The 11880-nt window shown below is 37.2% G+C and overlaps 1 protein-coding gene across 1 annotated transcript; it reads left to right on the top strand.

Annotated features, from left to right (window-relative positions):
• The first annotated feature begins 490 nt into the window (after nt 1-490).
• Nucleotides 491-9693, top strand: LOC140163327 (nuclear pore complex protein Nup107-like). Its single transcript, XM_072186728.1, has 15 exons — nt 491-613; nt 1461-1614; nt 2216-2361; nt 2954-3099; nt 3420-3538; nt 3697-3854; nt 4290-4386; nt 4691-4744; nt 5601-5707; nt 6193-6295; nt 7050-7210; nt 8190-8318; nt 8848-8961; nt 9420-9587; nt 9652-9693. The coding sequence occupies exons 1-15, from the start codon at nt 491-493 to the stop codon at nt 9691-9693; spliced, it is 1821 nt and encodes a 606-aa protein (XP_072042829.1).
• Nucleotides 9694-11880: the final 2187 nt, after the last annotated feature.

The raw sequence follows: 11880 nt of genomic DNA on the forward strand, positions 1-11880 counted from the left end.
CTATGGGTGTATGTGTGGGTTTCATTGCCATCATCAGAGAGAGCCTTGGTATCACATGTAGACCCAGATGCTCCTATTAGAGAGAACAAGCCACTTGCTGATCTGGATAAAGTATGTTGTATGTACTATGGGTGTGTGTGTGTGGGCTTCATTGCCATCATCAGAGAGAGCCTTGGTATCACATGTAGACCCTGATGCTCCTATTAGAGAGAACAAACCACTTGCTGATCTGGATAAGGTATGTTGTATGTACTATGGGTGTGTGTGTGGGCTTCATTGCCATCATCAGAGAGAGCCTTGGTATCACATGTAGACCCAGATGCTCCTATTAGAGAGAACAAACCACTTGCTGATCTGGATAAGGTATGTTGTATGTACTATGGGTGTGTGTGTGGGCTTCATTGCCATCATCAGAGAGAGCCTTGGTATCACACGTAGACCCAGATGCTCCTATTAGAGAGAACAAACCACTTGCTGATCTGGATAAGGTATGTTGTATGTACTATGGGTGTGTGTGTGGGCTTCATTGCCATCATCAGAGAGAGCCTTGGTATCACATGTAGACCCAGATGCTCCTATTAGAGAGAACAAACCACTTGCTGATCTGGATAAGGTATGTTGTATATACTATGGGTGTGTGTGTGTGGGCTTCATTGCCATCATCAGAGAGAGCCTTGGTATCACATGTAGACCCAGATGCTCCTATTAGAGAAAACAAACCACTTGCTGATCTGGATAAGGTATGTTGTATGTACTATGGGTGTGTGTGAAGGCTTCATTGCCATCATCAGAGAGAGCCTTGGTATCACATGTAGACCCATATGCTCCTATTAGAGAAAACAAACCACTTGCTGATCTGGATAAGGTATGTTGTATATACTATGGGTGTGTGTGTGTGGGCTTCATTGCCATCATCAGAGAGAGCCTTGGTATCACATGTAGACCCTGATGCTCCTATTAGAGAGAACAAACTGATCTGGATAAGGTATGTTGTATGTACTTTGGGTGTACGTGTGGATTTGGTTTACTATACATGGTGTGTAGTAAACCAAATACAGAATGGTCAAGCCTGTTGCCAGGAATTATTTGGGAGCAGATTTGTTCCCAAAAGTGTGATGGTTTGCGCATGTCACAGGGGAGTGTGTAATAGCCACTCTGAGAAGTTAAAAAAATGTCAATGAAGCCCCAATTGAAGCCATTTGGTGCACCATTTTTACAAAATATGAGTTAATAGACAAATTTGAATGATGAGGTGGACATTTTGTTGAATTTGGGAGTGCAGGGGTGTGTGTGGAGTATATGCGGGCATGCTTCAAAATGGAAAGGTGTAAATATGAGGAGAGATTTTCCTAAATCCATCATTGGAGGATTACAACTGGTTTAGGCATTAGCAACGAAATAAGAAGCTTTCATTTTAGGTCTTCCATCTTTTCACAATCTCTTCATATATTTCCCATCAGGAGGATGAAGCTCGCCTATTACGTGAAGTTTTCATGATGATCCGTGCAGGCCAGTTAGAAGAAGCGCAGAGACTTTGTAAGAAATGTGGGCAAGCATGGCGTGCAGCAACATTAGAGGGTTGGCGACTCTATCATGATAATAACATGAAAGCTGGTAAGATGGCGTACCTCAAATATCCAGACTCCACAGTTTATGTAATCCACTTGATTTTAATGCTGATTTGCTCTTTCCACAAGAGGATTCAGAGAGCTTGATGATATCTCCACTTGATTAGCTGTTGTATTTTTACCATGTAAAATTGTGAGTGTAGTATATATCTGTCAAACATGTTGATCAACTTGATAGAATAGATCTGATAAACATCAATAAATTATCATGTGACTTTAAAAAAAAGTGCAAACCGTGTACCTGCCATATCTAAATTTTCAAACTAAACACCATTATATCATATTGAGTCAGTGGCTCTTGCGATCAATCTTATACGGTTAACTTGCCTTGGGAATCATTTCTAGAGTTCCTAGCCAAACGAGCTGGTGACTAGAAATTAACAAAAGTAGCTTTGTACAGTTACAAAAATGGTTGTAAATCATTGTTGGTTTCCTCCAACATCTTCTGTACATGTACATAAGTCAGATAGCTTGTCCTTTGTCACCCTGGTTTGATTCATTGAAGGCCTGTCATTAGAGGCTGGCCCATTGAAGCTGTGAGTCATGTATTGCTGGAGCTTTAATTGTTGTGTCTCTCCCTTGTATAGTTCCAGCCTCAGGAGATTTAGCTACAGTAGAAGGCAACCCATACAGAGATATCTGGAAGGCAGTGTGCTGGCGAATGGCAGAAGATGAACGATTTAATATCTATGAGAGAGCCGTCTACGCAGCTCTGAGTGGCAACCTGAGAGAGGTAAGCTTTGTCTGAAAAATCTTTTGGGGTTTAAAGTTAACTTCACTCTGAAATACCCAGTCAACAGGATGGGTGGAGTGTCAGGTGCCTACCATGTTTGTGCTAGATTCAAAACCGTGATCAGACCGGTAACCAGGATTTTTCGTGGGGGTGCAGATTTTCCAAATGCAGACCTTTTGCCCCACTACTTTTGATTTTTGGAGCGTAAATTTTAGAAAATTTTCTAAGAAAGTTCATGATTTGAAGTACATTTATCTAAAATCTTTACATTTTTGGCCCAATTATGCTACCTCAGGAGTATGAGAAAAACAATTGACAGCTGCATTGTTTTGTGCCATTTGTGTTATAATGAGACTAGCACTTTGAAATTGAAATTTGGATATTAGCCTGTTATATATAACCTTTAGTCAATTCATGATAATTCTGGTGTAGAAACATGCTGAAGAAAAAGAGTACAATGTTGCTGATTATAATGATAATGAGGATGATGTTTTGCAAAACATTACAAGCAAACGCAACAAAGAAACTAATCTTCATTCTTTCAGTTTCTATTTCAATTCAATCAGCTGTTTTTCTACCCTGATATTTTCAGATACTCCCTGCGTGTGAATACTGGGATGATTGTTTATGGGCCTACTACAGGGTGATGGTAGATCAACAGGTTGAGCAAGAAATCCGAGAAAAACTGCACAGTAGACGAGAACTGGAACAACTACCCCCAGTATATCAAGAGAAACAGTAAGTAGTATATTACTGACAATCACATGTAATGAAAATAACATTTTCAATTTTTAAGTGGTACTTCTTAAGATTTATTTTAATATTGTATAATGTAGGTTTCAGATATAAAAAGCTGTTTTAAATAACTTTAGATAGGAAGCATTTTAGCGTGATTTCGTATTAACCTCATATATTTGTCATAAAATATCCAAAATGCATTTCTTATATTTAAACTTCATTTTGTTCCTCCTGCTTTCTGTCACATGGCTGTCACATTTGGTGGAATGGTGACTAGTGATATAAAATCATTCATTTTGATTTGTTTCCTGTATTTTCAGTTTGACTCCAACTCGAATATTTATGGAATTACAAGCCCATCCAAGTCAAGTTGTAGAGGAACAATCCAAAGAGAGACACAGGGTCATACAGAAATATATCGTACTACCAGATTTGGATGGTAAGTAGTAAATCACAAGTCCATTATTTGAAGGAAAGAGGGCACCAAATAAGAAGACTGTAAATCATTGGAAAAGATTTTTAAAAAAGACTGTAAGTCATGGATGCCCACATGCATTTTAAAATACAAACGCAACCACTTTGCTTTTTTTTCTGCAGCTTTAATAGAGGAGATGGGAGATTGGCTAAAGGATGAAAGCAGCCCACCATCACACCATATGGTCAGATTTATGGCCCATGTGGTACTGTTCTTGAGATCTTTGGCACTACAAACAAAGGAAGAAATATGTGTGGCCATTATGGAAGCCTATGTCAAGGTGAGTCATCATACAGACATATATATATAGCAGTGTTCTTTATTCATTCAGAGTATAGACCCCAAGTCCTCTTATACCTATACAACACACATTGCCTCTTCTTCATGATTTTATTTACATTTCGACGCTGATAATTTACTCATAAACAGAGTGTTAACGCCACAGGGGCACACATGCTGATGAAATAAAAGTGGGGATTTTGAAAGTGTTGAAACATTTGGGTGAACTTTTCTCTATTAAAAGGTCAGTAATGATATTTTGGCATTGAATGGCTGGGGCAGCATACATATCATATTTGAAGTGTCTCATCACAATTGGATGTCATCAAGAATTAGAAATATTGTTGTCAGCAGGGGACAAATGAGACTGGTGGTGAAGCACCTAATTCACAATATATTTGATAATTAATAATTTCTTCTTTTTGTCATATCGCAGGATCTTATCAAAGAGAAGCGTATCAAATTAGTGGCGACATATACAGCTCAGCTACCTCAAAGCATGCAGACATCTTGGTATGCAACATTCCTAGAAGGTAAATATCATAATGTATTGAGTAGGAAGCATCATTGCAAAAATCTAACTGATAATGTGTATAACACTAAAACAGGTGTTTGGTGCAACACTCAAGTGGTAGAATCAACTGGAGCATTGGTATCAAGTATATGAGCAGTCAAGCGTGCTTTTTCATGAAGGAGTAACCAAATTACAAGTTGTGTTTGTTTGGGAAAGAATGAAAATGAAGGTTAAATATAGCTGTTTTGACTGAAGTCAAAGTCATACTCTCCATTTATTTGAGTATACTTAGATTAATTGACCACTTTCGTGTTACCCCTCAGGTATTCAGGAGAAAGATGAGAGGCAGCATTGCTTACAAATGGCTGAAGAAGCTGGTATGTATTCTGTCGTGAATATGAGTACAGTAAATGCAAGGGTCAGGAATGAATTGCTTGATTTACATATACACCTATGTGAAGTGTATGAATATATGTTTGTTAAAGGCACAATATATCTTAATCAGCCTAAATCAAGTGAAACCATCATTCCCAGGAGAAGCATTGAATGTATAAACCTGTGATCTTCTCCACAGAAATTACAAAATCTGCCAGAAGTACTGTAGCATGACTGCCCTAATCTGAGAAAGCCAACTGACTCTCAAATTTTCCACGATTCCTTGCACTAGTTTCAGGAATAAGTCATCATTTATATTTGCTGTGTTGCACACAATGCAAGGAGATGAATAGGATGTCATGAAATTAAGCAGTCAAGTTAGCTCAATCAATAAGGCGTTCGACTATGGTGCAAGAGGTTGCAGGTTCGAACCCTGGTGGTGCCTAGTACGCTCTCGTGGTAGAATTGAGTTAGCTTGAAATTCCCCTGGATAAGGAACTTACTGCTAATTGTCTCGTTGTAACCTGTACGAAACTCGGGGAGCTGATCCTGGTTGCGATGGTTATTTGTGGAAAGTCTAGGGTGTGCGCTCTTGAAGCAGCAAAGTCCCTGAATTGTTGTTAAATGGTTTATGGAATGTTGTGGGGCCGTAGTGGTCAGCGACAACCTGTAAAGTGTGCTGAGGCTTGTGGATCAATGTCTAGGCATTGTGACTGTGCGTCGCACTATAAATCACTGCGCTTTTTTTAAAAGTATGATTAATCAATAAATTGGCAGTTAAATTTATTTGTCCACAAGTTTACACAGAGTGTTCTTACCCTATTCATTTGTTCAGCATCTAATGTGATTTATTTGCAGGCCTTGATGTAGCACAGATAACCAAGACAGTTGTTGAGAATATTCGCACCAGAGATGATACTGACCTAGGTGAGAGCACTCCAGCACTAGAAGCAGCTACATCAGAGGTATGTAACATGATATGTGGCTTCAATACATACAGGGACAGATACAAATTAGTATCAAAATTGGTATAAAACTTTCTTAGAATTTCAAATTTAAATTTATTAATAATCAGGGTATAAAGATGCCTAATTTTACTTCGGGATTTGTTTAAAAACAGCCAGAATCAAAATACCTGTTTGTTGCCTGGGTGATGTTCTTGTGAAATGTATATGAGCATAAGATGATCTGGAAAGTTGATTTTGTTAATTCATTTAAGATCTTGATTCCTGGCCAGTGGAAATAGTGTTACTTCTTAAACAACACATTTTATCTTCCATAAAAGCAACGGCCCTTCACTTGTAGTTGCAAACTGTAAAATCACCTACCAAGTAATTTGTTCAAATTAGAACTGTTGGATAATTAATATGTATCAAATATTTTAATACAACAGAGAAGTATCATTTCAACAAATCATAAATTTTGTATTGTGTGTCTTTTTGTATTTTAGGAGGACCGTCATAAGATAGAAGCCATTGATTGGTTGGTGTTTGACCCATCACAGAGGGCAGAAGCATTGAAGCAGAGTAATGCCATCATCAGAACATTCTTAGGTAATTACACATCTCATTCATGTCGTTCTTTGTAGTGAGAAGTAACCAGCTTTTGATTTGAGGGGGAGGCTGGGTGTTGATTCAAACATTTCTTTTACAGACCTACATATTGTCAGCCTGCTACTTTTTTTGCATAATTTTTTTTTGGTAATTTTGAGAACAAAGTACAAAATATGGTTCAAGAATGCATTAAACATATTTATTCACAAATCTTTGCACAAGAACAAATGATAATGAGACAAATGAAATGGAATAATCCAAAATGATTAGGACAATTACCTAACTGATACATGCTTGAACCACATTTTGTTCCTTGTTCACAAAATTACAAAAAATGACTTAGGCAATTAGTGACATGATCAAGAGAAATGAGTCAGATGTCGCTAATATTGTTTTTGAGATATTGGCAAAAACAGTGTTCAAATTCTTTTGTTTTATATTGTTTTCAGCCATTGATAAATTGCTCATAACTCAGTAACCAGATGTCCGATTTTGATGGGGTTTGCATCAAAATGTAGCGTTCATTAACTGTCAGTGAGAAAAAAAATTAATCAACTAAATAGATCTATTTTAGAAAAAAAATCAAGGATATTTATGGTGTTGCAGTTTAAAGTTTGGCTAAAACAGGCTAGAATATTAAAAACATGTACTATGGTGGATGTTGTTTCCTATTTAGTTGTTGTTCATCAAATTTAGTTGTACAGCATCATTTACACAGTGCAAGTTGTTATAGTGATGTTTGACTTTTTTGCAGCTTGCAAGAAGCATGATGCAGCAAGAGAGGTGTTCCAGAAGATACCAGAAGATTCCATTGATGTGATTATGCGTAACTGGCAAGCAACTGCTGGCAGTACACAACTCACTGCAGATGATGCTAATGCCATCAGGGAGTATCTCTGCATCAAGGCATATCTGGTAAGAATCACAAGCAAATTTGTCATTTGTATGTTTGTTTCTGGTAACCACTTATGTCTGGATACTCCATTAAATCTCTCCACGCAGGTGTCGACTGCAGACAACTTTTTTTTTTGTAATTCAAAATTTCAGAATTGTACATTTTTATGACCTTATTTGCAATCTGCCTGAAAAAGTACAAACAAGCCTAGTATTTTTTTAGTGGTTGTTGAGATAGCTCTTGATATTTTGAGAAAATATCTCAAAACTTTGGACTTTGTATGTTGAAGCCTATGGCTAGCATGCAGGGCATTAAATGCAGGACTTTCATTGCATGCTAGTCAATTAAACTTATTCAGATAGGGTATATCATAAATCCTCTCAATATGTATGTTATGTTTCAATACTGACTATACAAATGTGGCAATATTCAGATTTGTATGCAGTAAAGATAAATTGATCCTTAAATCATGACTTCAGAGCCGCAATCATCACCCTAAACAAACCATTTACTAATTTGAAGCATAAATGGGTTATGAAAAATATAAATTCAAGGCTGTAAGTTTGCAGAATTAATCCTGATTTCAACTATTTTTCATTTCCTGTATTGGAAAATAGTGGTTTTCAACATTCGTTTAAGTATTTCAGTAGTTTACCACAGCAGCTGAAGGGACTATCCCAGCATGCACTGCAGTGTACCTGTCTGCTCTTTAGCATATGTATACAAAAATGAGACCTGGATAGTTTCACAATACATTAAGGATCATATTTTTCAAACTTAAGTCTACTCTAAGCACCCCTGATTTAAGTGAGTAATTGATAGTTGAAATGAGGAATTTTGTGTACGTTTTCAATGGCCCGTGCAGTTCTATGATGGTATCTCAAAGCATGATGGGATACTCGTATCAGCTGCTGTAGTAGTTTCCATTGACACCTACTTACATCCATTTTGAATGCAACTTTGTAACTTATTGAGCTGTATTGGTTTCTTTCCTTCCAGAGTGCTCTTAGTACCTTCAATGACTGGTTTGGACATTACCATAACAAGCGGCCAACACCTCCCATCTTGCCTGATAGAGCAAACTTTCATGAAAAAGTCCGCTATGAACATGAGCAGAAAGAACATGAGGTAGGTCAAGTTTGATGCAAATAATTTAGATATGATGGGTTACTGACCATTTTTTGCTGTCTTGAATAGGCATGTGGAAACTAGAAAAGCATAAAAAAATTGTAGACATAAATTTTAGATATTGGTAGAGCATCGGAGCCCCTCTACTAATGGTCTAGGGTTCAAGTCCCTACACAGGCAGATACGTCTGGAGTTTTTCTTTGGCGTATCTGACTATACATATAATGTTAATGTTAATTTTCTGGTGTGCAATGTGGGTTTCTTTCTTCATTTTGGAAGATAAGTTGAGAAATCTGACATTTGATGTGCTATTTTCATACTGTTGTAGAATAATGTATTTAGTTTGTTTTCGATGTTGAACTTTACAAGGTTGATATTGTACAGGCCAAGGGTATTGTACATTTGAAATTTCTGTCAAGGAAATAAGATATGATACAGAATTGAATATCAGCATTTCTTGATCTCAAAAATCTTTTAGGGAAACCATTCTATTTCAGTTTGTAATCTTAATTTCTCTCTCTTTTTTTAGATGGAGTTGGAGCATTGGCAACAGGCACTGAATGTGTTGAGTCAAGGAGTTGTTGACAATATCAATAATGTACTACTGTTTGTTGATGGTGGCTGGATGGTAGACCAAAGAACTGTAAGTACAATGACTCATTTGAGTTATCCAATCAGCCATCTATATCAGCTCTTAATTTATTGCACCAGATGTGGTGGCGAATTTAGATTGAAGACCACAATTAAACATGCTTGAAATGTCTCCAATGTATACTTCAAACAAATCATCAATCTTCAGTTGTCAGTTCACTGGAAAGTATTCACTGGCAGCAAATGGTTCATGTTCATGAACCTGAGGTGAATTTCAATAACATTTATTACACATTGTAAGTCCTTAACCCATCTTTAAGTCTCAACCCCATCCTAACTAATCAATAGGATTTGTAGGTTACAGTTATGACAGCTTTGAACTTATAATGGGGTTTTTAAACGATGTAAGTTTACATCGTAAATACGTGTCCAATATTTTGATCAATGTGATTATCAAAGAAGAACCAATTAGTACTGACTATTTCTTTTTGTATTTGTTGATGTTAATAGGATGGTGAGGTGGATGAATCGAGACAGGAACAACTCGAAGGTCTGCGTCAACTCTGTATCCCTATGCTGTGTGTGATACTACACACAGTGCTGCATACCACAGGACGATATAGAGAGTGTGTGGCATTAGCCGATACAATAGCATCAGAACAATATGAGTTATACAAGGTAAGTTTACTTAATATCTATTGACAACTCTGTATCCCTATGCTGTGTGTGATACTACACACAGTGCTGCATACCACAGGACGATATAGAGAGTGTGTGGCATTAGCCGATACAATAGCATCAGAACAATATGAGTTATACAAGGTAAGTTTACTTAATATCTATTGACAACTCTGTATCCCTATGCTGTGTGTGATACTACACACACCCCTACATACCACAGGACGATATAGAGAGTGTGTGGCATTAGCCGATACAATAGCATCAGAACAATATGAGTTATACAAGGTAAGTTTACTTATTATATATTGACAACTCTGTATCCCTATGCTGTGTGTGATACTACACACAGTGTTGCATACCACAGGACGATACAGAGAGTGTGTGGCATTAGCCGATACAATAGCATCAGAACAATATGAGTTATACAAGGTAAGTTTACTTAATATCCATTGACAACTCTGTATCCCTATGTTGTGTGTGATACTACACACAGTGTTGCATACCACAGGACCATATAGAGAGTGTGTGGCATTAGCTGATACAATAGCATCAGAACAATATGAGTTATACAAGGTAAGTTTACTTAATATCCATTGACAACTCTGTATCCCTTATGTTGTGTGTAATACTACACACAGTGCTGCATACCACAGGACGGTATAGAGAGTGTGTGGCATTAGCTGATACAATAGCATCAGAACAATATGAATTAAAATACATGGTGTCCCAAAAAAAAGAGGCCCCTCATTGCACCCTCTTTTTCTCCTATTTCTGAAAGGTTGATTAAATATATTATGTAAACAAACCTTTAATAGTTAGCTTCATTAAACCAAAACAATTATTTCAATCGGCTCACAACTTTTGAAGATATGCCCTTTTGAATAAAAGTACCCGTTTTTCACTCTGTCCACGGATAGCAAACAGAGTGGTTGGGAATGAATCATGCTGTGTAGTGGCCTGCACGATCACCAGACCTCACACCACTTGATTTTTTTCCGTTGTGGCTAAATCCAAGATTTTCGCAAACGTATTACTGAATGCATTCGCAAGTATCCGGTGCACAAGGATGGTACGCAACGCAATTGATGCAATGAGGACCAGGGCTGAAACCTGTATTCGCCAAGGAGGCACCAGGTAGAGGGCAGAGCAGCACAGTAAACTCACTTCAGAAGAACCAAAGACAAACCAAACAGCCTTTTAGGGCTACCTTTTATCCTAAAAAGAGAATGAATTATGTTGTAAATAAAAAAAAAAGAAGCAAGAAACAACAAAATAAGAAAGTAAGAAACACGATAAAACAAAAAGGCATAAATAACCAAGAAAAAATAAGTAATTGCAAGTAAAGCAAAAGAAGTCCCATTCGGCATCCATTTTACCCACAAATTAATGACACTATTAACAAAATCCATTGCCCATAAACCCACTGGAAAAAAAGTTATCATTGAGGAATGTTTCATATTCATGCATGGTATGTGTACTCCTTTTCAATCTTTGAAGTAGCCAAACCTTCTCCGTGGACAGAGTGAAAAATGGGTACATTTCTTAAAAAGAGCATATCTTCAAAAGTTGTGAGCCGATTGATATAATGGTTTTGGTTTATTAAAGCTAACGACTCAAGGTTTCTTTACATACCAAAATATATTTGATCAACTTTCAGAAATAGGAGAAAAAGAGGGCACAATGAGGGGCCTCTTTTTTTGGGGACACCCTGTACAAAGAAAGTTTACTTAGTATCCATTGACAACTCTGTATCCCTATGCTGTGTGTGATAGTACATACAGTGCTGCATATTGAAGTATGAGGAGAATCATTGTTTACCAAAATTATAGGCCTTGTTTATAGCACTAGCCAAGGAAATACACAAAAGACTTGAACATAACACATACCCACTATTTGAGTAATGTAATGAACTAACTCTGTTTTCTTGACCTTTGACCTGTAGGTGTTCAGTCGCGCAGAGCTTCAAGAGTTGCTTGGCAAAATGCGAGAGTCGTCCCTGCATCTTCTGGACCAAGACCTGGATCCCTTGGGATATGAGATATCTTCATGATTCAGCAGTGTAATATGAACTTTGTATGAAACATCCAAAAGTTGAACTCTATCTGCTTGAGTATGAAGTCATTGCAGTCATCTACAACTTGAGTTTTACAGGAGTGATTTAGGCTTATATACTGTATTGTTTGTAATAGTCACACCTCTAATAAATGCCTCTGTATTGATTGTTTCGATGAAATCATGTCCAAAATACAAAAAAAAAATTCCATGCCATCCATTAAATTGCACCTATATA

The sequence above is a fragment of the Amphiura filiformis genome, chromosome 1 (genome assembly GCF_039555335.1).
Source record: "Amphiura filiformis chromosome 1, Afil_fr2py, whole genome shotgun sequence".
Taxonomy (NCBI): Eukaryota; Metazoa; Echinodermata; class Ophiuroidea; order Amphilepidida; family Amphiuridae; genus Amphiura; species Amphiura filiformis.

What these genes read in the sequence shown, in the direction of transcription:
- LOC140163327 (XM_072186728.1), top strand. Translation starts at nt 491, where the DNA reads ATGTTGTATGTACTATGGGTGTGTGTGTGGGCTTCATTGCCATCATCA. An exon ending in TGAGTGGCAACCTGAGAGAG is followed by an intron (nt 2,362 to 2,953) that starts GTAAGCTTTGTC and finishes TGATATTTTCAG; the next exon opens with ATACTCCCTGCGTGTGAATA. An exon ending in CCAGTATATCAAGAGAAACA is followed by an intron (nt 3,100 to 3,419) that starts GTAAGTAGTATA and finishes CTGTATTTTCAG; the next exon opens with TTTGACTCCAACTCGAATAT.